Source organism: Dipodomys merriami, unplaced genomic scaffold (genome assembly GCF_024711535.1).
Source record: "Dipodomys merriami isolate MVZ:Mamm:240054 unplaced genomic scaffold, mDipMer1.0.p SCAF_4, whole genome shotgun sequence".
Classification (NCBI taxonomy): Eukaryota; Metazoa; Chordata; class Mammalia; order Rodentia; family Heteromyidae; genus Dipodomys; species Dipodomys merriami.
The window spans coordinates 29,211,364-29,236,207 of record NW_027205603.1 but is presented as its reverse complement, the minus strand read 5'-3'; the positions used below and the strand labels follow the sequence as shown (position 1 = coordinate 29,236,207).

The window sequence follows — 24,844 nt, the reverse complement described above, 5'->3', positions numbered from 1 at the left end:
CCAATACAACCACTTTGGAAAAGAGTCTAGAGATACCTCAGAAAGCTTAATATAGACCTCCCCTATGATCCAGCCATACCACTCCTAGGCATCCTGAGCAACAGGAACCAGTATACAAAGACACATGCACCTCTATGTTTATTGTTTATTCACAAATAGCCAAGATTTGGAAACAACCCAGATGCCCCACTACCGATGAGTGGATCCAAAAATTGTGGTACCTATATACAATGGAATATTATGCAGTCATTAGAAAGGACAAAATAATGGCATTTGCATGGAAATGGATGGAACTAGAACAGACTATTTTGAGCAAAGTAAGCCAAGAAGAAAGAGACAAACAGCACATGGTCTCCCTGATGTGTGGATGCTAAAGCCAAAATACAAGAAGATATGGCAAAGTAATAGGACTCAAGAAACAAAGGACAGCTACCCATTTTGTCATATTATTGCTAAATAACTCCGTGTTCTTAACCATATATATGGTAGACCTATGCACACAACAGAGGGAAGCCAGGAGGAAGAACAGAATAAATGGGAACAGCCTTCACTAAGCAAAAGGAAAGAAAAAATAACTTGTATTGTCAAAGCCCATAGAATTCACAAACTATAGACCCTGGTAATGACAATTTGCTTTGTGAAAGTTAAAATGTGTTTGTGACTCTAACTAGGTATCACTATTCCAAATATTGTGAAATATGTGAAATTTATGTAATCACCTAATCTCAATTAAAGAAAAAAAGTGAGAGAAGGGATGGGTTAGGAGAAAAAAAAGAAAAGTTACTTTCTAAGAAATCAATTTTTGTTTCATTTGGCTACCAAATGTATGAATGTAGACTGCATTACATGTCTTTTATTTAGAGCATTATAAAAAAAAACCCAGAAATGAATTAACAGAATAATTAAATACATAAATTTTGATAATTGTTATTGTACTCTTTGCAGTTCATTTTTTTTTCTTTTCTTCTTTGGCTCATTACCTTTCCTCAATGTTTTTGATTTCTGTATCCTTTGTCTTGTATGTAAGTTTATCTGATTTGGGGAGGGGAAAGAGAAGCCCAGAAATAGTGGGACAAGGGTGAACTAATTCAATATTGATACCCACTAGATACTATGTTGGAAATGAACTATACCACTTAAGAGGGAGGGGGATTGGGAGGGGAAAACTGGAAGAAAATGAGGGCAGGGGTGATACTGTTCAAAAAGAAATGTACTCATTACCAGCCTTATGTAACTTTAACCTCTCTGTACATCACCTTTAGAATAAAAATATTCTCAAAAAAAATATATATATATATAATGCAGCCTATTAGACTGGAAGCAAACATATTCACAACATACATATACCTAAAGATATTGTACTCATAATATATAGGAACTCTTGCAACTCTAGACTTCAAAAACCATATAGAAAATAGTATTTTCAAAAGACATTGTGGGGGCTGGGAAGGTGGCTCAGTGGTAGAGCACTTGCCTTGCATGCAGGAGGCCCTGGGTTCGATTCCTTAGCACCACATAAGCAAAAAGAAAAAAGCCGGAAGTGGCGCTGTGGCTCAAGTGATAGGGACAGCGCCCAGGCCCAGAGTACAGGCCCCACGACCAGACCCAAAAAAACAAAACAAAACAAAAGACATTGTGACAAAAGTCATATGAATATTAAGCACATGTAAGGATGTTTGGCATCATTAGACATTAGAAAATGACTAATGAAAATTAAAACATAAAAAGACTCTACAGAGCTGGGAAGGTGGCTCAGTGGTAGAGCACTTGCCTTGCATGCATGAGGCCCTGGGTTCGATTCCTCAGCACCACATAAGCAAAAAGAAAAAAGCCAGAAGCAGTGCTGTGGCTCAAGTGGTAGAGCGCTAGCCTTGAGCTGAAGAGCTGCGGGACAGCGCTCAGGCCCAGAGTTTAGGCCCCACGACCGGACCAAAAAAAAAAAAAAAAAGACTCTACAAAGCACTCACTGGAATAGCTAAACTTGAGAGACTAATAGTACCAGGGGTAATTAAGTGAGAGCAACTAGAATTCTCACACATTGAGGTAGGAAGACACCTACTTTGTAAACAGCCATTTCTTATAAAGTTAACATACAGTTAGTATAAAAACCATCAACCGGGGCTGGGAAGGTGGCTCAGTGGTAGTGCACTTGCCTTGCATGCCTGAGGCCCTGGGTTCGATTCCTCAGCACCACATAAGCAAAAAAAGAAAAAAGCCGGAAGTACTGCTGTGGCTCAAGTGGTAGAGCGCTAGCCTTGAGCTGAAGAGCTGAGGGACAGCGCCCAGGCCCAGAGGTCAGGCCCTACAACCTGACCAAAAAAGAAAAAAAAACCATCAACCTCACTCCTATTACTTAGAAGTAATTTTTAAAAAACGTTCTTCAAAAAGATTTGTACGTGTTTATATACCTCATATTCCTACTAGCCAATTAACTACTGAGTGTTGTTTACAGAGAATGTATGTATGTATGAAAAACAAACAACAGATTGAAGTAACAATGAATCAAAATAAATTACTAAAAGTGAGGAAAGAGGGAAGGGATTGGCTGCAAAGGGGCACAAAAACCACTAGCTCTAATGTACTATGAGTTTTTTGTTTCTCTTGTATGCCCTTCCCCCATGGTATAACCCCTGTTTTCACTGTATTTGATTTTGGTGCCCTGAATCTTGTATACATTTTTCTAATTTGGGGAAGGGAAGGGAATAACAAAATGCTGAAATAAGAATACAGGATGACCCATTGTAACAAGGAGATATACAAGACAGTATGTTGAAAATGAACTTTACAACTTTGTGGGGGGAGAGGGAAGGGAGGAGTTGAGGAGGTGGGGAGAAAAGGGATGGTAGGAGAAATATAAAGGAGGGTGTAACAATTCTTGATAGGAAATGGACTCATTATCTTGCTCATGTAACTGTGGCCCCTCTGTACAGTATCTTTACAATAAAAATAAGTATTTGTAAAAAAATACACTGGCTCTGAAAATATCCTCTTTGTTGAGTACTTCTATTTATCAAACTTCATTAATTCATATGTTTGAAACTGAGGATACAATGTAAATTATACCAGAACTTTATTCCCATAACAAAAAACAGATGAAAATTTATGGTTAAGGAATTATTCCAAAGGTTCATCATCTGCGAGTGATATTAAGAATAGTAATTCTAAAATGAAAGAACAAAGAAATAAAAGGGAAAGAAAAACCAAACAATATAAAACAAATTCCCAGAACTGAAGAACACAAACAAATGCATAGTAAAACAAATGTAAAAAAATCTACAAATGATAAAATTGCATTATTTCTAATGTATAATACTGTATCATTTTAATCAGGCATGAGAAAAAATAAAGGCATTTTATACACTCAAAATTTTAAATAAGGGGCTGGGAAGGTGGCTCAGTGGTACAGTGCTTGCCTTGCATGCATGAGGGCTTGGGTTCGATTCCTCAGCACCAGATAGGCAAAAAGAAAAAAGCCGGAAGTGGCACTGTGGCTCAAGTGGTAGAGTGCTAGCCTTGAGCTAAAGAGCTGAGGGACAGCGCCCAGGCCCAGAGTTCAGGCCCCACGACCGGACCCAAAAAAAAAAAAAAAAAAGAAAGAAAGAAAAGAAAATTTTTTAAAGAAAAACATAACTCCCATATACTCTATCTTACAAATTATCAGAAATTGATCCATCAAAACTCAGCCTAAAATAAGAGTAAGGTCTAAGTTTCAAGAAGCAGGACTTTACAGAGATTCTCAGAATATTGCTGAAGAAAAGCTCCAAGGTAGTGTTATATAGCAGGCCTGGAGAAAAAACAAATCCCTAATGGAGAGTTGGAGGGAGAGGTGAGAAGACATTCTGATGAAAGTCTCCAAGAAAAACAATGTTCCAAGGGGAAAAGAAACATGGAAACAAATATACACATCTGTACTGGCAGAGATGTAAAGTGCTTGGGAAGGATTTAGTAATGAATTTTCTCTCTATGGAAAACAAAAGGTAGCTCAATAAAAAGGCAATGTAGAAATATACTGAAAGCTTACGCTGGAGAAAATGTTTACAAGGTTATCAAAATAAAAACCCTGATGTAACAAAAAAAATTACTGGTAAAAATACAAACAGAAAATGAGAGATTGAGGACAAAGAACATCAATAGAAAAAATTTTAATGGTATTAAAAAACACAGAACTTAGTAAACAACAGAAGAAAGCTTAAAGGAAGATGCCTCTAATGGAGAAAGAATTGAATATGCAAAAAGTCAGAACATAAACAATCATTTAAGACCTAGATTTCTGATTAAAACTGGCCATAGATGTGTAAATTGATAAGTAACTACAATGGAAAATTCACCCAATACATGAAACTTCTGAATTACTTAGCTTTCAGGGCAGATATGCTGTGGGCTTTTAATGTCAGGCAGAAATGAGTGGGTCAATTGTCTATACATAGTCACATCCAACTTAGCATAAACTGTAGACTTCATTCCTGTCTTGCTCAGGACCAACCAGGTCCATCATGCCACATACTTCATATCAATCAGACACTTCATTTCAACCCAATTTGCCAAAGTCTACATAATTATGCCTAGTGGGTGACTGAACAGGACATACCAAGCTGAAACTAATATTAACCCTGTGAAAAAAAATCAAGAAACAGACTGCATCTCCATAATGCTACATTATTCTGTGCCTTTTGGAAGGATATTAAGAACAGAACCCACTATGTGCAGGGAAATAAACAAAAGCCACAAAATGACAAATCTAGAGAGATCTCAATTGGTCTTTCTTAATGAAAGAGAAAACTAATTGGGCTATATTTGGTATTCTGAAACAAATTCCAATGTCATTCAAATGGCAAAACAAGTAAATAGAAAACTTAAAGGGGGAGTGGAGTGTGTAGTGGGATCATTCCTTTGCTACAATCCATGGGAATTATCCCTTAAGTCTGCACTAAACTGCAGATTTGCTCAGTTAAACTAGTAGCTTCTCCCCATCTCTCCCATAATATGTATTTATTTACATGATTCTGGTGTTGACCATTTGTTTTATCATGGTCAGTAATTGTAAAATAAGGAAGAAACAGACTACATGCCAAACAACCAGAAAAATTGGCAAGGCTTTAATTAGGCCAAAGGTAACAGGCTAAGATTGGATTTCAAGTAATTTATGTCAGGCCTAAAATAAATGTCAAGGCAACCACTATATTAAATACATTTATAACCATAAATACATAAAGTAGTCATATATAAGTAGTTTAATGGTACCCATTTCTCATTCTCATTAATAACTATCAGTATTGATACAATGAATTCTTGTGTGAAAGTCATGTTTTACCACTAAGTCAACATTCTATTTTAATTTACTTAACTTTATTGATTCACCTGAGCTTCAAAGAGTCTTACTTAGGTAGCAGTATATAGATCCCAGCCATTCATCAACATTAGTGTTAGAAAAGATAAGAACTATTCTCAAGAGGAAAAACAGTTAATAATTTTTACTACTTGCCTTCTGTTGTTTTGTAAAGCTGCATAAATCAGAAGTAAATATTGGTAAGAAATTAAAATATCTATGCTTAGAGAAAAGACTGATGGATGCACATGTCAGGAAGATTTGTAATCGTTAAAAAATCCATCATTATATATTGTGTCTAAAGTCTCTACTAAATATTTTTGTCATCCAGGACAGGATGAACAGATCTGCTCTAAGCCATCAAATATCCTAAGACTTGTCACTGTTTGGAGGTTTATTTTTTTCATCTTAGAAAATTTTATCAGCCATACGTTGTTATGTCTTCAGGAAATTCTTTTACAAAGCACAAACGTCTCTGAAAGATAAACCTTTAGGAAGAAAAAAACAATGAAACACCTTGAAATTGACAGCACAAATATGCCTTGTCAAGCACACTGTCAGGAATTTTCTCTGTGATTCATTATCTTTAAATTATATTTGGGGGGATCACGGCAGGGGAGGGGGTGGAGATGGGAAGAGATGGGAAGGGGAAACAAAGGAGGAAGCAACAATGCTTGATAAGAAATGCACTCATTACCTTGCCCATGTAATTGTAACCCCTCTATATGGGAATTTTCACAATAAAAAAAAGAAGAAGAAAAGAAAAAAATTATATTCCAACCCTGAAAGTTGTAAAAAAAATTAGATAATACAAATTATTCTTTTTTTATTGTGAAAATACTGTACAGAGGGGTTACAATTACATGGGCAAGATAATGAGTACATTTCTTATCAAGCATTGCAGCCTCCTCCTTTGTTTACCCTTTCCATCCCTTCCCATCCTCCCTCTCTCCTTACCCAATCCTCCCCCCCCCAAGTTGTAAAGTTCGTTTTTGACATGACAACTTGTACTTCTCATTGTTGCAACAGGTCCACCTGTATCCTTATTTAAACGACTTGTTTTTCCCCTTCCCCTCCACAAATTATACTGACATCAAATACAGTGAAAGCAGGAGTTATACTGTGGGGGAGGGACATACAAAGCAACGAAGAAATAATCTTATAATTGCGTTAGAAACAAATGCATGAAAGAAAAAAAACATTAAAATACACATCTAAGGGTTCATTTTCCTAACATCACCTTATCTGACCTTTTCTGCTTGACTCATACATATACTAGATATTGCAAATAAATTATTCTTATGGAAATATAAATTAGTTATGACCAACAGAATATAATAAATTATTTTCCAAAACAGACCCATGTTCATTTTAGCATTCCTTATCACTCTAGTTTTGGAGATAGTCTAAATTTGCTTTTGAACTTTTTATAATATGCTAATGGCTCCTTAATTTTTAAGTAAAATAAAAATGTTCAGTGCATATTCATGCTTTATCTGTATGAAATTTATGTTTTTGCTTTTAAAACTATTCTCAAATATGCTAGTATGAGGAAAGTATTCTACTTCGGATTAAAATAACTTTGACTTACTATTCAGCCCTGCAGAGTGACAAAAACTCTCAGCCTCAATAAAAGTGAGTAAAAAGTGTGTTTTCAGGGCTGGGAATGTGACTTAGAGGTAGAGTGCTTGCTTAACATGCATGAAACACTCAGTACCACATAACCAGAAAAGGCCAGAAGTGGTGTTATGGCTCAAATGGTAGAGTGCTTGCCTTGAGCAAAAGAAGCTCAGGGACAGTGCTCAGGCCCTGAGTTTAATCCCTAGGACTGGCAAAAAAAAAAAAAAGAAAGAAAGAAAAAGTGTGTTTTCAGGGCTGATCTGTATACAGAGGATCAAACCACAAAATTCAAGACTATTTATGAAGCGAAATACAAACATTAAAGTGAAAACCCTTCTTTATTAGACTCTCTCTGTGAGTCTTAGACCCCCCCCCCCAGTCACACTGCAAACACTATTGTTGATCTGAGGTGGTACTCTGAGAATTAGCTGGCAGTGTACATGTAAAGAACCCAGAATACTTGGCATCAAACAAGGCCTAAATGTTAGTCATTTTTATCTTTAAAAAAAAAAACGTCATACTGAATGTACATTACATTTATTTTAACTATCTCAGGACCCAACTGAGTACATGTGCTTCCTGACTGGAAGAAGACCAACTTTTGAGAAGTATAATAAAGGCATTAACATTGATGGACTTTTTAAATAGTTAAAATACATTTAGCATTGTGTGCCAGGGGTCTATGCACAGAACAAGTTCTTTAGTACTCTTATAACCTAAAAGGTAATTCCTCATGAGGAATGTTGTTGTAATGGTCCCATTCTCCAGATGAAGAGACCCACACTACAAACATGAAATATGGCTTCAGTGCTTAAGTTTAAACACCTTGAAAATAGTGTTTTTTGTCACTGAAAAGAGATGAAAGTGTCACATAAAAGTCACTCTTACACACCAAGACAATGACTCATTAACTCAATTATTGTTAAGAATTGTAAGGGCCCCTACCCTCCTTAAAGCAGGCTTTTCCTTGAGATCAATTTTGATCTTTTAACAGTTCAACTTCTGAACTGCAACTTTTGGCTACAAATAGTTTATTTTATTCTGAAAACTCCTAAACTTCTGAGTTTAACACTTGAAAGTTATCTCTATACTGTTGGGCCATCACCCCTCTTCCAAGCAGATTCAGCCAACCCTGAGACTGCCAGAGGGCAAGTCTCCATTTCAAGGTGATTGAGCTTCTGAAAATGTGTTGCACAGCTGCCATCTGGTGGGCATACATAAAATTTCACCACACCGCCTTAAGATCCAAGAGCCTGAACTCAGGTAAGAAATGCAAGTCCTGAATTACTAATTCATGATTATAATTTCAGTTTAATTTTCACAATATTATTGGAGCCGCCCAGGACATTCTTTGATGTAGTATTATTGTAAAAACCATATGCTGACAGCCTGATATTTCTTAAATCTTTGGTGGTTGTGATTTCTCCAACCTCCTTCAGTATATCTAAAAGGCACACTCATTCTAAATTTAAAAGAAAAATAATCCTATAGCCAGCATTATACATGATGGTGAAAAGTTAAACACCATTCCTCTAAAATTAGGAACAAGACAAGGATGTCTGCTCTCTCCACTACTCTTCAATATAGTACTGGAACTCCTACCTAGAGCAATAAGGCAAGAGACAAACGTAAAGGGAATCCAAAGAGAGAAAGAAGTGAATCTCTCCCTCTTTGCAAATGACATGGTCCCACAGAATCTGTGGGATTAAGGATTCTTTAATCCCACAGATTCTTCTAAGTTACTTGTGCTGATCTGAAACTTTGGAAAAGTAGCTGGGTATACAATTTAAAAATCAGTAGCTTTGGGGGGGGGGGCGAGGGGAGGTTGGGAAGGGGAAACAAAGGAGGAGGCTACAATGCTTGATAAGAAATGTACTCATTATCTTGCCCATGTAAAGGTAACCCCTCTCTACAGTATTTTCACAATTAAAAAAAAAAAAGAAATTAATGTCCAAAAAAATTCAGTAGCTTTTCTGTATGCCAACAATGAGAAGAGTGAGACTGAAATCAGGAACTCAATTCTACTTGTAAAAGCCTCAATAAAAAGAAACCTAGGAATTAAATTAACCAAAGATGTGAAGGACTTCCTGTGACGAAAACTTCAAAAAACCCAAATAAAAAGGAAATTAAAGCAGCTTTAAGGAAGTGGAAAAACCTCCCATGCTCCTGAATTGGAAGGATTAACATGGTGAAAATGATAATACTGCCCAAAGCTATCTACAAATTCAATGCAATACCCATCAAAATCCAAAAACCAATCTTCAGTAATATAGAAGTAATTCAAAAATTCATATGGAATTAACAGAAGACCCAGAAAAGCAAAAACCATCCTTATCAGGAAGAACAGTGCTGAAATAATATCAATACCAAGCTTCAAACTCTATTACAAAGCCATAGTAATAATAAAAATAAAAAACACCTTGGTGCTGGCACAAGAATAGGCCTGAGGACCAATGCAATAGAAGACCCAGAAATGAATGCACAGACCTATAGCTTCCTAAAATTTGATAATGAGATGGAAGAAAGACAGCCTCTTAAACAAATGGTGCTGGCAGAATTGGCTATACACATGTAGAAAACTGAAGTTAAATCCTTATATATCTCTCTGCACCAGAATCAACTACAAATGGATCAAAGACCTCAAGGTAAGAGCAAATACCCTGCAAATATTACAGGAAGCAATAGGAGATACATTAGGACTCCTTGACACAGGTCGAAACTTCCTAAGATCCAGAATCACAAGAAATCAAAGAAAGACTAAATAAATGGGATTGCATCAAACTCAAGAGTTTCTTCATGGCCAAGGACACGGCTAGCAAGATAAATAGAAAGCCCACGGGCTGGGAGATTCTTACTAGCTATTCATCAGACAAGGGCCTCATATAAAAAATACACCTAGACCTCAAAAAATTAAACCCCTCAAAAACAAATCCTGGGACTGGGAAGGTAGCTCAGTGGTAGAGTGCTTGCCTTGCATGCATATGGCTCTAGGTTTGATTCCTCAGCACCAAACAAGCAGAAAAACTAGAAGTGGCACTGTGGCTCAAGTGGTAGAGTGCTAGCCTTCAGCTGAAGAGCTGAGGGTCAGCACCCAGGCCCAGAGTTCAAGCCCATGACCAACCAGAAAGAAAGAAGGAAGGAAGGAAAGAAAGAAAAAAAGAAAGGAAGGAAGGAAGGAAGGAAAGAAGGAAGGAAGGAAGGAAGGAAGGAAGGAAGGAAGGAAGGAAGGAAGGAAGAAAGGAAGAAGAAACAACAACCTAATTGATAAACGGGCTAAAGATTTAAAGAAAGACTACTATGAAGAAAAAATAAAAATGGCCAATAGACACATGAAGAGATGTTCAACATCTCTGGCCATAAAGAAATGCAGGTCAAATGAACACTGAGATTCCACCTCAGCCCAGTCAGAATTCCATTATCAAAACTGACAATAATAGATGTAGCAGGGATGTGGCCAAAAAGGAACACTACTACACTGTTAGTGGAAATGTAAACTGGTTCAACCACTCTGGAAAGCAGTATGGAGTTCTCTCAAAAGACTAAACATAGAGCTTCCCTATGACCCAGAAATCCCACTCCTGGGTACAAACTAGGCTACTCATTGCATTATTTATCATAGCCAAGATATGGAATCCACCCAGATGCCCCTCAGTGGATGAATGGATCAAAAAAATGTGGTATACACAACAGAATTCTATGCTTTCATCCGAAAGAATGACATTGTGCCATTTCTAAGTAAATAGAAACACTTGGGGGGAAAAAAGTATACTAAGCAAAATAAGCCAGACCCAAAGAAACTAGGCAACATGGTGTCCCTCATTTGTAGTCATTAAAATACACCTATAAAGCTACAAGTAAATGCAATGGATAGTAAAAGACAAATAATTACACCTGGACAGAATTAATTAAACAGCACTCTTAACATTCACACAGTGAGAACAAAGTAGGATATTATTAGGAGAGGATCACAAGGGCTCAAGACCTATGCACATATGATCATATAAAATGATGCTTATTAAACTCCAAGAAATGGGGCAAGGTTTTTTTATTGTACTATTTGTAGTTCTTTCCTTTTTCCTTGAGTGTACTCGTTTTTGTCACTTTTTTATTTCTGTGCCTTTTGTCTTATATGTAAGGTTGTCTGATTTGGAGAGGAAAGGAGAAGCACAGAAATGGTAGGACATACAGGTGGACTCATTGCAAAAATGAGATGTACAGTCGTTATGTCGAAACGAACTTAACAACTTTGTTGGGTGGGGAAGGAGGACTGGGTGGGGGGTGGGGAGAGGATGGGAAGGGATGGGAAGGGGAAACAAAGGAGGAGGCTACAATGCTTGATAAGAAATGTACTCATTATCTTGCCCATGTAATTGTAACCCCTCTGTACATATTTTCACAATAAAAAAATCTGTAATGCTAAAAAAGAAAAAAGAAATGGTAGGACAAAGGGTGAATCAATTCAGCAGTGAAATCCACTTAGACACTATGTTGGAAATGAACTATACAATTTTGGGGAAAGGAAAGTTGGGAGGGGAAAACTGGGAGAGAATGAGGGAGTGGGTGACACTGTCAAAAGGAAATGTATTCATTACCTGACTTACGTAATTGTAACCCATCTGTACATCACCTCTAAAATAAAGTTTTTTTAATGTTTAAAGAAAAAGAATTTTTTTTTCCAGTCATGGGGCCTGGGTGCTGTCCCTCAGCTCTTCAGCTCAAGGCTAGCACTCTACCACTTGAGCCACAGCGCCACTTCCAGCTTTTTTCTTTTTTGCTTATGTGGTGCTAAGGAATCAAACCCAGGGCCTCAGGCATGCAAAGCAAGTGCTCTACCACTGAGCCACCTTCCCAGCCCCAAGAAAAAGAATTTCTCTACCTCTCTGCCTAAAGAACAAGGACAAATATTTTCAACCTTTTATCTCTTCTTTCTTCATGTGAAAAAAAAAGAAATATGCAGTTAAAAAAAAGGGGGGGAGGGCATTAAAAAAAACAGGTTGGATCTAAAATATACCTGGAACTCAAAAATCAAATCCCCCAACTACAAATCCTCAAAGAAACATCTGCCCCAAAAATAAGTGGGCTAAAGACTTAAGGAGAAACTTCGCTGAGGAAGAAAGAAGGATGGTCAATAGACACATGAAGAAATGCTCAACCTCCCTAGCCATAAAAGAAATGCAATTCAAAACAACATTGAGATACCACCTCACCCCAGTTAGAATGGCTAGAATCAAGAACTCTAATAACAACAGATGTTGAAGGGGGTGTGGACAGAAGGGAGTGTAAACTTGTTCAATCACCTTGGAAAGCAGTATGGAGGTTCCACAAAAGACTCCACATAGAGCTCCCCTATGACCCAACAATCCACTTTTGGTCATTTACCCAAATGATCACAAGCAAGACCATATTAAAGCTACCAGCGCAACTATGTTTATTGCAGCATTATTTACCATAGCTAAGATATGGAACCAACCCAGATGCCCCTCAGTAGATGAATGCATCAAGAAAATGTGGTAGATATATACACAATGGAATTCTATGCCTCCATCAGAAAGAATGACATTGCCCCATTTGTTAGGAAATGGAAAGGCTTGGAAAAAGTTCAATTAAGTGAAGTAAGCCAGGCCCAAAGAAACATAGGTTCCATGATTTCCCTCATTTACAATAACTAGTATATGTCTGAGACAAGCAAAAATGGTCAGATAAGTTGATGTTAGGTGAAATGAACCCCAAGATAAGGACTCAAATGTTTTTTTCTTTCTTGCTATTGTTTCTAACATATTTATAAGATATTTCTTTGTTGCTTTGTATGTCCCTCCCCCGTGATATAACCCATTTTCACTGTATTTGATGTTGGTATACTTTGTGGAGGGGAAGGGAAAAGAAATTATTTAGGGATACAGGTGGACCCATTTGCAACAGTGAGATGTACAAGATGTTATGTTGAAAAACGAACTTTACAACTTTGGCGGGGGTGGGGGGACATGGGGGAATGAGATGGGAAGGGATTGGAAGAGATGGGAAGGGATTGGAAGGGATGGGAAGGGTAAACAAAAGAGGAGGCAACAATGCTTGATAAGAAATGTACTCATTACCTTGCTCATGTAATGTATGGTACTTTCACAATAAAAAAAAAATACAGGTTGGAATACTGATATGATACCACTATATGCCATCAGTAATGAAAGAAATTTATCTCTCTGTTCCCAAGTTCATTTATATATTGAAAAAAAAAGAAGAAGAAGAAGAAGGCAGAGGTAAGAAGATCAAGGTCCCAGGCCTTCCTCAAACAGAAGTACAACACGCTATCTGAAAAACAAACTAAATTCAAAATGGGCTGGGATGTGGCTCAAGTAGTTGAACACTTGCAATCAACAAAATGCAGGCTGAGTTCCAACCTAAGTACTATCAAAAAATAATGAAAATAATAATAAAAAAGCTAGACATTGTCTTAACAAGAAAAAATTACAAAAATAAGCCTGAAATTTCACCATAATTCCTTGTATACAATAGATACAAAATTAGTGTTGTCTCCTAATATTTTTCTAAAGTTAGTGACTGTTTTATTTCATTACAATTTCTATAACTTCTATATTTTGATTAAAAAAGGAACTCCCTCAATGTAGATAAAGACTATTTGATGTAAAGGTGGTATTCATTTGATAAAGTAGCATTCATAAATTTATGGATTTATGACATTATGAATTAAAACCAAACAACTATGCTTTATGTAATTACTTTTAGCTCTTCAGTACTAAATATATGTTATCTTACCACCTCCATGTGTTCTTCCAAGAACATCAATCATTCTACTTTGTGTCAGTTCTGGACAGCAGGCAATATATTTCCATGTTTTATAAAACCTGTTCTTTAAAAAATATTTATTCTTCAACTATCATATATTTACGGAATGGAAAGGAGTCTTAAAAAGGTTTCCTGGTTAATACAACAACAATATACAATTATTAAAAATAACTTGACTCATAGTCAAATTTATGTATCTAAGCAATTACATGTTTTTATTTATATTTGTTTTATTAAAGCAGACAAATATACAAAGACTCTCAACTTGAAGAGAATTTCAAGGATAACATTCTTCAATCCTCCAAACTTCTTTAATTTCCCCTCACAGAGAATGCTTTGATTTTTCCTTTTTTTCTTACTTCTTCAGATTTCTTGACCTTTTACAAATAATTTTATAAAATTGTAACTCCTTTTTCCCACAATTTTATTAGCATGGATTAGTTGTATTATTGTGATATGTCCATCATATATACATATATATATATACATACATATATATGTATAAAGCATGATTAGGCTTACCCCCATCACTCTCCCTCACTTCCCTCCCCAATTTCCAAACCAGTTTCAGCAAGCTTCATTGTTCCACCTTACACATGCACATAAAATATTTTCAGCAATAATTTATGTGCATATGTGAAACACTATGATAAAAACCTTTTGAACAACTAGAATACACTTTTAAAAAAATGGACAAGACTGTAAAACAGGTCCTACCTGTCAGGGATGCTACAGAGATGGAGTAAGAACAAGAGTGTAAGGAGCTGTTCATAAGGTTAAAGGATGTGATTTCTAAGAAAGGCAGCTTATGACTCCTGACCCATGAAAGTATTGAGAATTCCATTGGATAGATGCTCTGAGGGAAATAGCCTAACATATTTGGCACAAAAAAACTAGGAGACTGTGGTGAAAGCCTTTCAGTAATAACTTTTATCAAATCAGGAGTTAAAATTAATAAATGAAGTACTGTAAGGCTATATCTATTCAATTTATTCACCAGTAGAGTTTATACAAATGTTAAGACAAAGCTGACAGTACAAAAAAAGAAAAAAGAAATTCTAGTACTATGCATAGTTTGATGTCATGGAGTAAAAAATACAGATACAAGAAATTATATAAGTTTAGAAGACACCACATTAAAAACTGTAATTCTTGGGAAAACCAACAGTGGAATGACAAAAGTGAAATCAGTTTATCAAAGCTAGATTTTCTATAGTGAGGTCATTTTGAAAGAGTTAAGAAATCCTTACTCTTGAAAGAATACATTGAAAAATGTATTAACAAAAAAGTCGAATTAATACTGAAATTATAAATTATCCTTCATTTCTGCTTTCAAAATGAGTTAAATTTTATTGGTTATCCTCTTCCCAGATGAAAATATTTTCACCCTCAAACATATAATATATCCTTAATATATTTCCATTGCTAATATTTAAGGCTATCACAACTTGGAAAATACCTAATAAGTAAGCTTGACCAAGTATAATGAAACAACAGTAACAGTTAATATTTTCTCTTGCTGCTTGGTTGAGATTTGTTTTTGAGTGCTGCAATCTGTTTTTTAATAAGTTGTTATTCCCATCAACCATTTTAAAGGTATTATTTGTCCAATTGGTATGACTTTGTGTGTTTGAGTTCACACCACCCACAACTAATGATGTATGCAAGAACAAACTTTTCTTTAAGTATGATTGAAATTTCTTTAAATTACTTTCTTCTTCTATGTCCATGAGGTTGATGCTTTCTGGCTTCCTTCTTTTATACACCTTATTGAAATAAGTCAGATCAAATGAATTACCAATAGCATCACTGGTGAAGTCTTTTCTCATATTTGCTGTACTCTTCTTAACCTTGAGTATGTTTTTGTTTGACAGTAGTAAACATGGATGTATTTTCATCCATAAATGGAAACCCAAGGAATTTTCAATATCAGAATCTTTTCGATAAGCAAATCCTCGGTCTTCATTTTCTGACTTGATAGTAACAGTCAGGATCGGGCAGTGTTGACCACAAATAGCATAGAGTCTATCCAAAGAATCGCCTTCTTGAAGTGCAGCATGAGACATATTACTGCTAGGTAATGGTTGGTTTTTTATGGTATTATCAGAGACAGGGTGGACTTTGTTACTAACAGTTGTAAAGGAATGAGTGACAGATGTGCACACTCTTTCTGACCCATGATTACTCTTTTCCTCTGTGTGATGATTTGGTACACTCTCTTTAGCACAAGTTTTATTCTGAACATCTGAAAAATCATCCCAAAAAGGCTCAGAGTCACTACCATGAGGTAAGTTAAAATAATTGCATTTCAGTTCCGGAGGTTGAGTCATTTCCTCCACTTCTGAAGAGGACAATTCAGCCATTCTTGGGCCTGGGGCCAGATTTCCAAAATGTGAATATGGCACATCAGTACTGCTATTATCAAGCAGGGTATCCACTGATGTGGTGTCTGCATTGCCGTACATACCAGGATGTTCAGATGACACCCTGAGCAAATGATTTTCTCTAAGGAGCCACTTACCTTTGTCAATAAGTTCTCCTTCCTCTTTGTCACTAAGGATCCAGTTAGGATCATTTTGTTTTGCATCATTTTCCACAATGTCATGAGCATGATAACTGCCCTGCACATCATTAACATCACATTTACCTTGTCTTTCATTCAAGGGTTCCTGTAACATAGGTGAACTACCAGATACCTGTGCAGAAGAGACACAAGACTGACCTTCCACATCATAAAATCTTGCTTTCCTAGCAGAGTGAAATTCCACAGAATTATAAGGATAAACTTGAGATCTATGTATAGACCCAGGAAAAAGGGATGGCTTAATAATGTCTGCTTTCCCATACAGCTTTTCTATTGTCCTTTTAACAAATCCTTTGTTGTATTCTTTCTCTTGAGCAATATCATCACTATTGTTGTGGTCATCACTAGATGTGTTACACGGCTGCTCACTCTCACTGTGTGGTCTATCATCTGTCCAGTCAGAAGTCACTGAACATTTGGAACATTTTTTTAAATCAACAGAAGACTTGCAATAACTACTGTTTTCCATGCTTTTCACCATTGTTTTAACTCTCGACTTAGTTTCTTTTGCACTGATGTCCTTTTCAGTACTTTGCTTGGAATCATAACAAAAATCTAAAGATGGTGGTGTCACTTGCCTCCCACTGGCTGTCTCAGAAATCACACCTTGTCTTTTTTCTCCTGTTATAAGATTCTTATTAGATTTGTCTATCAATTCCAAAATTTTATTGGCTTTTAACTCTTTTTCAAATGATTCTTCAGTAGAATTCTCTCTTACATTTACTGTATTAAATATATCAGTGTCCTGGTTTTCTAATTCCTCAAAGGACTCCAATTCTGAAATGTTATTTCTTTCACTTGATATGCTGTTAGTTACGGAACCTGGTTCTTCAGAAGTTCTAGATTCTTCCCTATCAAAGGATGTACTTTTATCCTGAAATTTCTTTAATGAATGATTTTTAAATTCATCTATAGAATTACACTTATCAACTTCTGGATCAGATTTATTTAGGAGAAGGGCACAAGGACTTAAATTACTGTCACTTTGATGTGACAACGATATGTTTAAGTCATTATTATATCCAGAATCTGCTAAAATATTTAGGTCTTTCTGGACTTCATTAACTCTTTTGTACTCTTTGGTTAATTCCAAATTATCTGTATGTTCGTTTTCTTTGGAATTTAAAAAGCTGATGGTATTGGAGACTTGGATGGGACTATGGTTATCATAAACTGGGCAAGCTGCCTTATTGATATGATCCTCTTGAGCATAATCCTTATGGGAAGATATACCATTGGTAGCTAGAAAATAAGCCTTATTCATGGAAGTCTGATCCATTGTACAACCATCACTAGTGAAAAAAGTATGACTGTGGTTACATATAATATTCTCAGTACATATCTTACCTGGAGAATCACATAACTTGCTAGTCATCTCTGAAACACAGAACTCAGCGCAACAGGCCTCACTGGAAGAGTGGCCTCCATCCAAAGACTTTCTTTGTATTCTTTCACTTTCACTGCACTTAGGAGCTTCCTGAATGTTGTCAGTGGTACAATTTGAAGAAGGACCTGCAGGTATCATACCTTGCCTTTTCTCTATGGATTCACTGCAGTTTGTGGTAGATTCTACTAAACAAGCAACAGCAGCCTTCAAGTCATCAGCTTCCTCTGTAATAGCAACATGCTTTAGAAACTCCAACAATGCAAGTATTTCAGATCTGTTAGTAAACTCAGGTGCATCACCTTGATGGAAACTATTCATACTCTCCTTTAGGTTCAGCACCAAGAGCCAAGCAAGAAGGAGATTGGTGGATACATTATATATTGCTGAAGGTAAAGAGACACCTGAAAGTGGACCTGGCATTTGAAGAACTCCATTCTGAATCTTATGAATACTAGGCACTGAAGCTTGTAGTTGGCGAAGCAAAAGGAATGGTAAAAGGTCTTTTGTCATGTTGTCTTCCATATAATCTACTTGAATGGCAGCCTCTACACTTTTCCCTTTTATTTCCTGGTACACAAGGCTTACCTCTGGTTCAGGCTTTTCAGTAGATATCTGAGTTTTAGTGTCATGATCATTAATAGCTGATTTTGTCAAAGTACAAAATTCATGCAGGGAAATTAAATAAGCATCCTCCAGAGATAAATCCTGGCTTTCACAGAGATCTTTGTTAAGTTCTTCACCATCCTCTTTGGCAATAAGAGATTTACATACCTCTTCACATACATTATCTCTTACCAAAGTGGCATTTTTAGTTACATGCTTATTTCTTTCCATAACAAAATTATTTCTTTCTTCAGAACTTGTATGAGAATTATTTCCTGGAAAACCATTACTATTATAAGTTACCACATTCCTTTCTTTTTTGGATAGTGAAGCTGATTTCCTAGTTTCTAATGTTGAATATGGGTTTATGTTCTGCAACCATCTCTGTATATAATTTTGAACTGAATGATGCGCTATATCCTCAGGAAAATCAGCTTTTTTCAAGGAAGCTAAAGAATTTTCTCTGGTTGTGACATGTTGTTTACTTACAATAGCACCTGATTTCAATTTATCCCCTTTTTGTTTTTTCTGGCTCTTCAAAGTTATACGTGAATCATTAACTTTTGGAATGGAACTCTTTTTTGCCATTCCTCTCAAGTTTCTAGATGCCATTTCTTCTTGAGACTTTAGTCCATGAAAACCTTTTAGTTTTTGCTCTAGGCTAAACACATGAAATAAACTTCTATTTTCCATGGTACTTTTGAAATATTTAGACTCATTAGGAAGAAATATTTCATCTCCTTGACCAACTTCTCTCTTTTTAGGTCCTCCCAAGCTTACTTTCTGTAATGTTTTGAATTTTCTTTTGGCTAAAAGTCCTTGGGTCTTAAAATTCTGAATCGTATTTAATTTATTTCTGTGGATATTCTTGGAAACTGTGGGACTGAGATTACTTTGGGAACAAAAAATATTTGATTCAATTGCCTTATCATCTGTATGGGTATCTTCCTCACAAAGCATGCCCCCTTTAAGGGGACTGCCTGAATCTTGCAAGATGGCTTCCTGTGTAATTCTACGTCTGTTTATTCTTGCACTAACATTGGAGAGTCCTTTGGCTGCAATAGCTCCATCCTGATATCTGGAATTTATCACTTGCTGGTGATATTTCTTCTTCTTCCTTTTGCTGGCAACAGATGGCAAAATCTGCTTTTCAATTTCTGGAGGATTGGTTAAGCCACACCGAGCAAATTCATTCACTAGTCTACCAAGTTTTGTCGTGTCAGTAGAGGATCCCAGTGAAGCACGAACCTCAGAAATACTTCTGTCAGTTTCAGAGCTGCTCCTTGAAGAATGAGCTGCATCTGCTGAAGCAGGATCTAATCTATTGGTGGAATTATCATAAGTTCTCAAGTTTTTGCTATCAGTTTTGCTGTCTGATATTACACTATTAACCACACACTCCTCTATAGTTGAGCTTTCTGATATGGTTGGTGGTAAACCATTATTATGTGACATCTTTAACGTCTTCTGACTTGTAATTTCTATAACACCAGAACTTATTGCACTTGACTTAAGGAGTCTACTTTCCTTTTTTCTTTCTAAAGGTGACTCCATCTGCTCATTGTTACTAATCTGAAGAAGTACCGGTTTGTTAGATACTGATGACATTTTACTGCAAGAATGTGTGAACATGTGATACTCAGATTTGTTTTCTCCACCTTCTCTTTCTTCACTATAAGAAAATTGTTTCTCCTGAACTTCTGTTTCAGATACTAAGGTCACACTCCCTATCACAGATTTCTTTTGTCTTACTCTCCTTGGTCCAGGTGTAGGGGGCCTATAAAAATGATTCTTTACTTGATTCTCACTCTGCTGGATGTTATCTGTGTCCACAGCAGTATTTTCCCAACTAGCAGAACTGTAAGTCTCAGCCTTTCTATCTGTCCCTTGCATGTTTATTTCCTCTGTCAAACTACCCTCTTGCTTGCTGCCTGAAACATCTCCAGTAAAGGAACATGTTCCAAGTTTTAAACTAGATGACTGATTATCTGTTCCTCCTGAAAAACTGTCACTCTGTTCAGCATTATTAGAAAGATCAGCTCTATTAACAGTGGTTGTCCACTTTACGGTTTCCTCCTCTTTTATCTTGAATCGAACTTTCATCTCAATGGTCACAGTACCATCTTGATTAAAAACAATTGATTTCTCAATATCATCTTCAGAAGGATAGATTGTTAAGTTCTGAGAATCATGTTTTTCTAAAGCCAAGCAATTTTCATTAGCAAAAGAGTAGTCTGAGTAGTAATGTGTTTTGTCAGAAGAAACAGAATAAACCTGGGAACTTGGGATTGAAGGCATATGTGTGCTCACTTTCAAGATTTTTAAGAATAAAAAATGCCCACATCAAAGTTCAATATGGAAAGCAGAAAAGTTATAAATATCCAATGTAAGAGGCAGCAAAAAAAAAGAAGAGAAAGGAAACATTAGTACAAAAATATATGTTTTCTGTATTTCATAGTATAGTTATGTATCCAAACTCTATGCATTCAATAAATATTTGAGAAAACTTACTATAACACCTGGTATATCCTGTCTTTAAACCACTGGTAAAGAGAAACCTACAATTCTATGTCAATGAGGAAATTAATAGAATTTTAGCAACTTCAATAACATACTTTAATCATTAATTTAATATTCACTACATAAACATGGTAGTTGTGTCATATATTAAATATGACACAAAAGAGAACACCATTAGACATAAGTCTGGATTTTTACTGTTGTTGCTTTGAGATAGTTCTTACTACAATAGCCCAGACTAGCCTTAATCTTCAAGTGTCTCAGTTATAGTTATGTGCCACCACACACACCCACCTTCAATACCCACAGCCCTTTTTTTTGGGGGGGGGGGTCAGTCATGGGGCTTAAACTCTGGGCCTGCACACTGTCCCTGAGCTCTTCAGCTCAAGGCAAGCACTCTGTCAACTTGTGCCACTGCACAACTTCCAATTTTCTGGTGTTTAAGTGGATATAAGAGTCTCATGGACTTTTCTGCCCAGGCTGGCTTTGAACCACGATCCTCAGATCTCAGCCTCCTGAGTAACTAGGATTACAGGCGTGAGCCACTGGTGACCAGCTTTAATATCACTTTTAATGTGCTCTTACCATTAATTCTGGTACTTTTGCTTCTCAAATTCAGTCAAATTCTTAGTTCACCATCAGCTAATCACATTTAATGTTTCAGTTTAAATCCAAAAATATTTTCATTATTTTTTGGTATACTTTTACCAAAATTGTAAGTGAAAATGTTTCACTCTTAATTTATTAAGCAAAACTTAAAGCCCACAGATTTTTTTAAACGATCAAAAATCCTAATCAGAAGCCACCATCAGACACAAAAGAAGGGTAGGCTTGATGGCACACACCTGTACTCTCAGCTCTGGGAAAGTTAAGGCAGGGGGACTACAAGTTCCAGGCTACTCTGGTCTAGTCCCAGATTATCCTGGGCTATTAAACTGCATTTCGTCTCAAGAAAAGAAGGGAGATGGAAGGCAAAAAAAAAATGAAATTATTTTAGTGAAAGGGCCAACAGTTCTATCAATGTGTAACATACAACTGGCAGCCTAATGCCTATAAAATAAGTGCACAATGATGATATATTGAGTACACTGGTGAAATAATTAAATGACAGCAGTGTGTTTTACCCATATAAGCAAAAAGAATATTACTTCTTAAAACGCATATTATTCCATTTATAAAGACAATGAAAATTTAAAATTGGAGTATAATGTATATCAGTATTTTAGGATAGAGCTAAAGTTTCTCTGTAAATACTAAACACAATGAATAATGAGATTAGCACTGACTTAAGAAAGCCCTCCTGCTTTGATATCCGAAGATAATGCCTCACAAAGCAGCAAACACAGGGAATTAACCTATATTACTGTTAATCAGCATGAACTGGTTAAATGAACATTTCTGTTAATAAAAAGAGGTCCTATGGACTGAGAGTGTGTGTGTGTGTGTGTGTGTGTGTGTGTGTGTGTGTGTGTGTGTGTGTGTGTGTGTGTGTGTGTGTGTGTGTGTGTGTGTGTGTGTGTGTGTGTGTGTGTGTGTGTGTGTGTGTGTGTGCGCGCGCACCAGTCCTGAGGACTGATCTCAGAGCATGAGCACTGTCCCTGAATTTTCACTCTACCACATGAGCCACAGCTTCACTTCTGACTTTTTTGGTGGTTAATTAGAGATAAGAGTCTCACAGACTTTCCTAGCCAAGCTGGCTTTAAATCACAATCCTCAGATCTCAGCCTCCTGAGTAGCTAGGATTACAGATGTGAGCCACAGGTGCCTGGCTGAACAGATTATTTTTACAGGAATAATTTCAGAGGACAAAGCATATAAATTTGAAAATAACACAGCATCTCCAATACTCCACCAAGCTCAGCTATGAATGCTTCATGATACTATTCAGAAAACAAAAGGCAACTATCAGCTATGTCACTTAAACAGGTTACATAAAATTCCTCTCCAAAACAATAATTAGGCTACTTTATTAAAAAAAACTGTGTATGGCTTGCCCATGTAATTGTAACTCTTCTGTATGGTATTTTCACAATAAAAAAAAAAACTGTGTACAGTAACTTGCACCTGTAAATCTAGCTACTCAGGTAGCTAAGAGGAGGAGGATTCAATTAAAGACTAAACCAGAAAAAAGATTCCTAAGACCCTCTTTCAAGCAATATCTGGGTATGCTGGAACACATCTGCCATCCCAGCTTTAGCTGGGATGAGCTTGGGAGGATCAAAGTTCTAGGCAACAGGGCAAAAAAGTTCACAGGTCCAGACAAATAACAAAACTCTATCACAAAAAAAAAACAAACCAGCAAATAACCATTGCAAAAAAAAAAAAAAAGAGTTTGAAATGTGGCTCAGCAGTAGAGTGGGTTCAAACCCTAGTACCATAAAAATTAAAATATAAAAGCATAACTCCTCAATTTAAATATATATATATCATTAGTTGACTTGGAAAAGTCTTTAAAAATTACAATAATCTCTTTCTGACTACAATCTCTTTCTAACTATAAATACCCAATTTCATTTTAGGATTTTTTAAGCCTCTCATGTGTTCTGTGTTAAATAAAATTGGTCATTAAAGCACTGTTGAAAACAAGAAAAAAATCTCTAGACTAAAGGCCTACATATTTATAAGTTACTTACTCTTTCTGTTTTCTGACCTAGCATTTCCCTTCCGGTGCACACGGTGAGAGATCCCTGGTAATCTAGCAGGAAGCAAGTACTTTTGGACGTCATAATTTCCTGGTTTAAATGGCTCTTTTCCTGCTGCCACCACAGCTCCAGAACTCAGAATCACTGCCTGGAGACTAGGAACCTAGAAGAAACCAATGAGTCATGGTCCTTATGTGAGCAAGTTTTCTTCTTTTCATGTAGTAATTTTATAACTGAGTGAATCAATTCACCATCTTCAAGGCTTATAAAAAGATAACCACTCATTTTCTTAGGCCTCAATGATATCTACAAAAATAAGTGAAAATAACAACCACAAAAAAGCAGAAACATAAGCCATTGGGAACCTACATACTAGCTGAAGCTGAAGAGAAACAAGTTGGTCTTTGGTCCTAACTGAAAAAAGTCAAATATGCCCTAAGCTGGTCGCTGGTAGCTCAAGCCTGTAATCTTGGATAGTCAGAAGGGTGAGATCAGAGACTTCAGCTCAAAGAGTCTGAGAGTCTTCATCTCCTATTAACCCAACATAAAAAACTGGACAGAAGACAAAGCTAAAATGGCAGAGCATCAGCCATGACCAAGAGCGTAAAGAGAAAGCATGAGACTCTGAGTTCAGGCCATAGTACCAGCCAGGGGGGAAAGTCATACATTTCTGCCCAAAGTCTGATGCAATCAAGTACATGGCTGTACTCAGAGCCACCTAGGAAAGGGCTTATTGAAAACAGTCTGGATAGGAAATGTGGTCTCTTGAGAACATATTATGAACTAGAGATCTGCTAGGAGGCATTCCAGGAAAATGTTTTGTCTAACTAGATTGTCAGAACTTGATTCTGTGCCAAAGGAAGACATAATAGAAGAGGAAACTCTCATGACCAAAACCCAGATTCTAAGGGCAAAACAAAATCACTCTATAAGCTCAACAAGGGGTACAGGGAAACTAGAGAGAAGGCAAGGAAGGAGTGATGAGAGGAGGGAGAGAAAACTTGCCCACTAATGCAGAGAGAACTTTAACAGAGAAATGGAACTTTAAAAAAAGAAGGTGGGAGACTGGAAAGGAACAAAGAGATCTAGAACAGAAACAGAACTCTAAGAGAACTTGAACAAAGAATTGGAACTCAGAGAGAAAATCTGAGCATAGAAGATGTGGACAGAAGAGAGAACAAGAACAAAGAGAACTGAAGTAGAACAGAAAGAAAAGAGAAAAAACTAACAGAGAACTGGAAGAACACTAACAGGGAAGTGGAACATAAGGAAGGAACTAGAACACGAGAGAGAGAAGCACAAGAGAGAGCTGGAATGCAGAACTAGAACAGAGAGAGAACTAGGGCAGAGGGAACTGAAAC

At 36.5% G+C, this 24,844-nt stretch overlaps 1 protein-coding gene across 12 annotated transcripts in view; it reads right to left on the bottom strand.

Annotated features, from left to right (window-relative positions):
* Rp1 (RP1 axonemal microtubule associated) overlaps positions 1-24,844 on the bottom strand; it is a 338,377-nt gene that overhangs the window by 268,162 nt on the left and 45,371 nt on the right. For all 12 annotated transcript variants that reach the window (XM_069990725.1, XM_069990729.1, XM_069990733.1 and 9 more), the window contains exon 5: positions 23,475-23,646. In XM_069990725.1, coding sequence (XP_069846826.1) covers positions 23,475-23,646 — 172 coding nt within the window. The remainder of the gene's footprint in view (positions 1-23,474; positions 23,647-24,844) is intronic.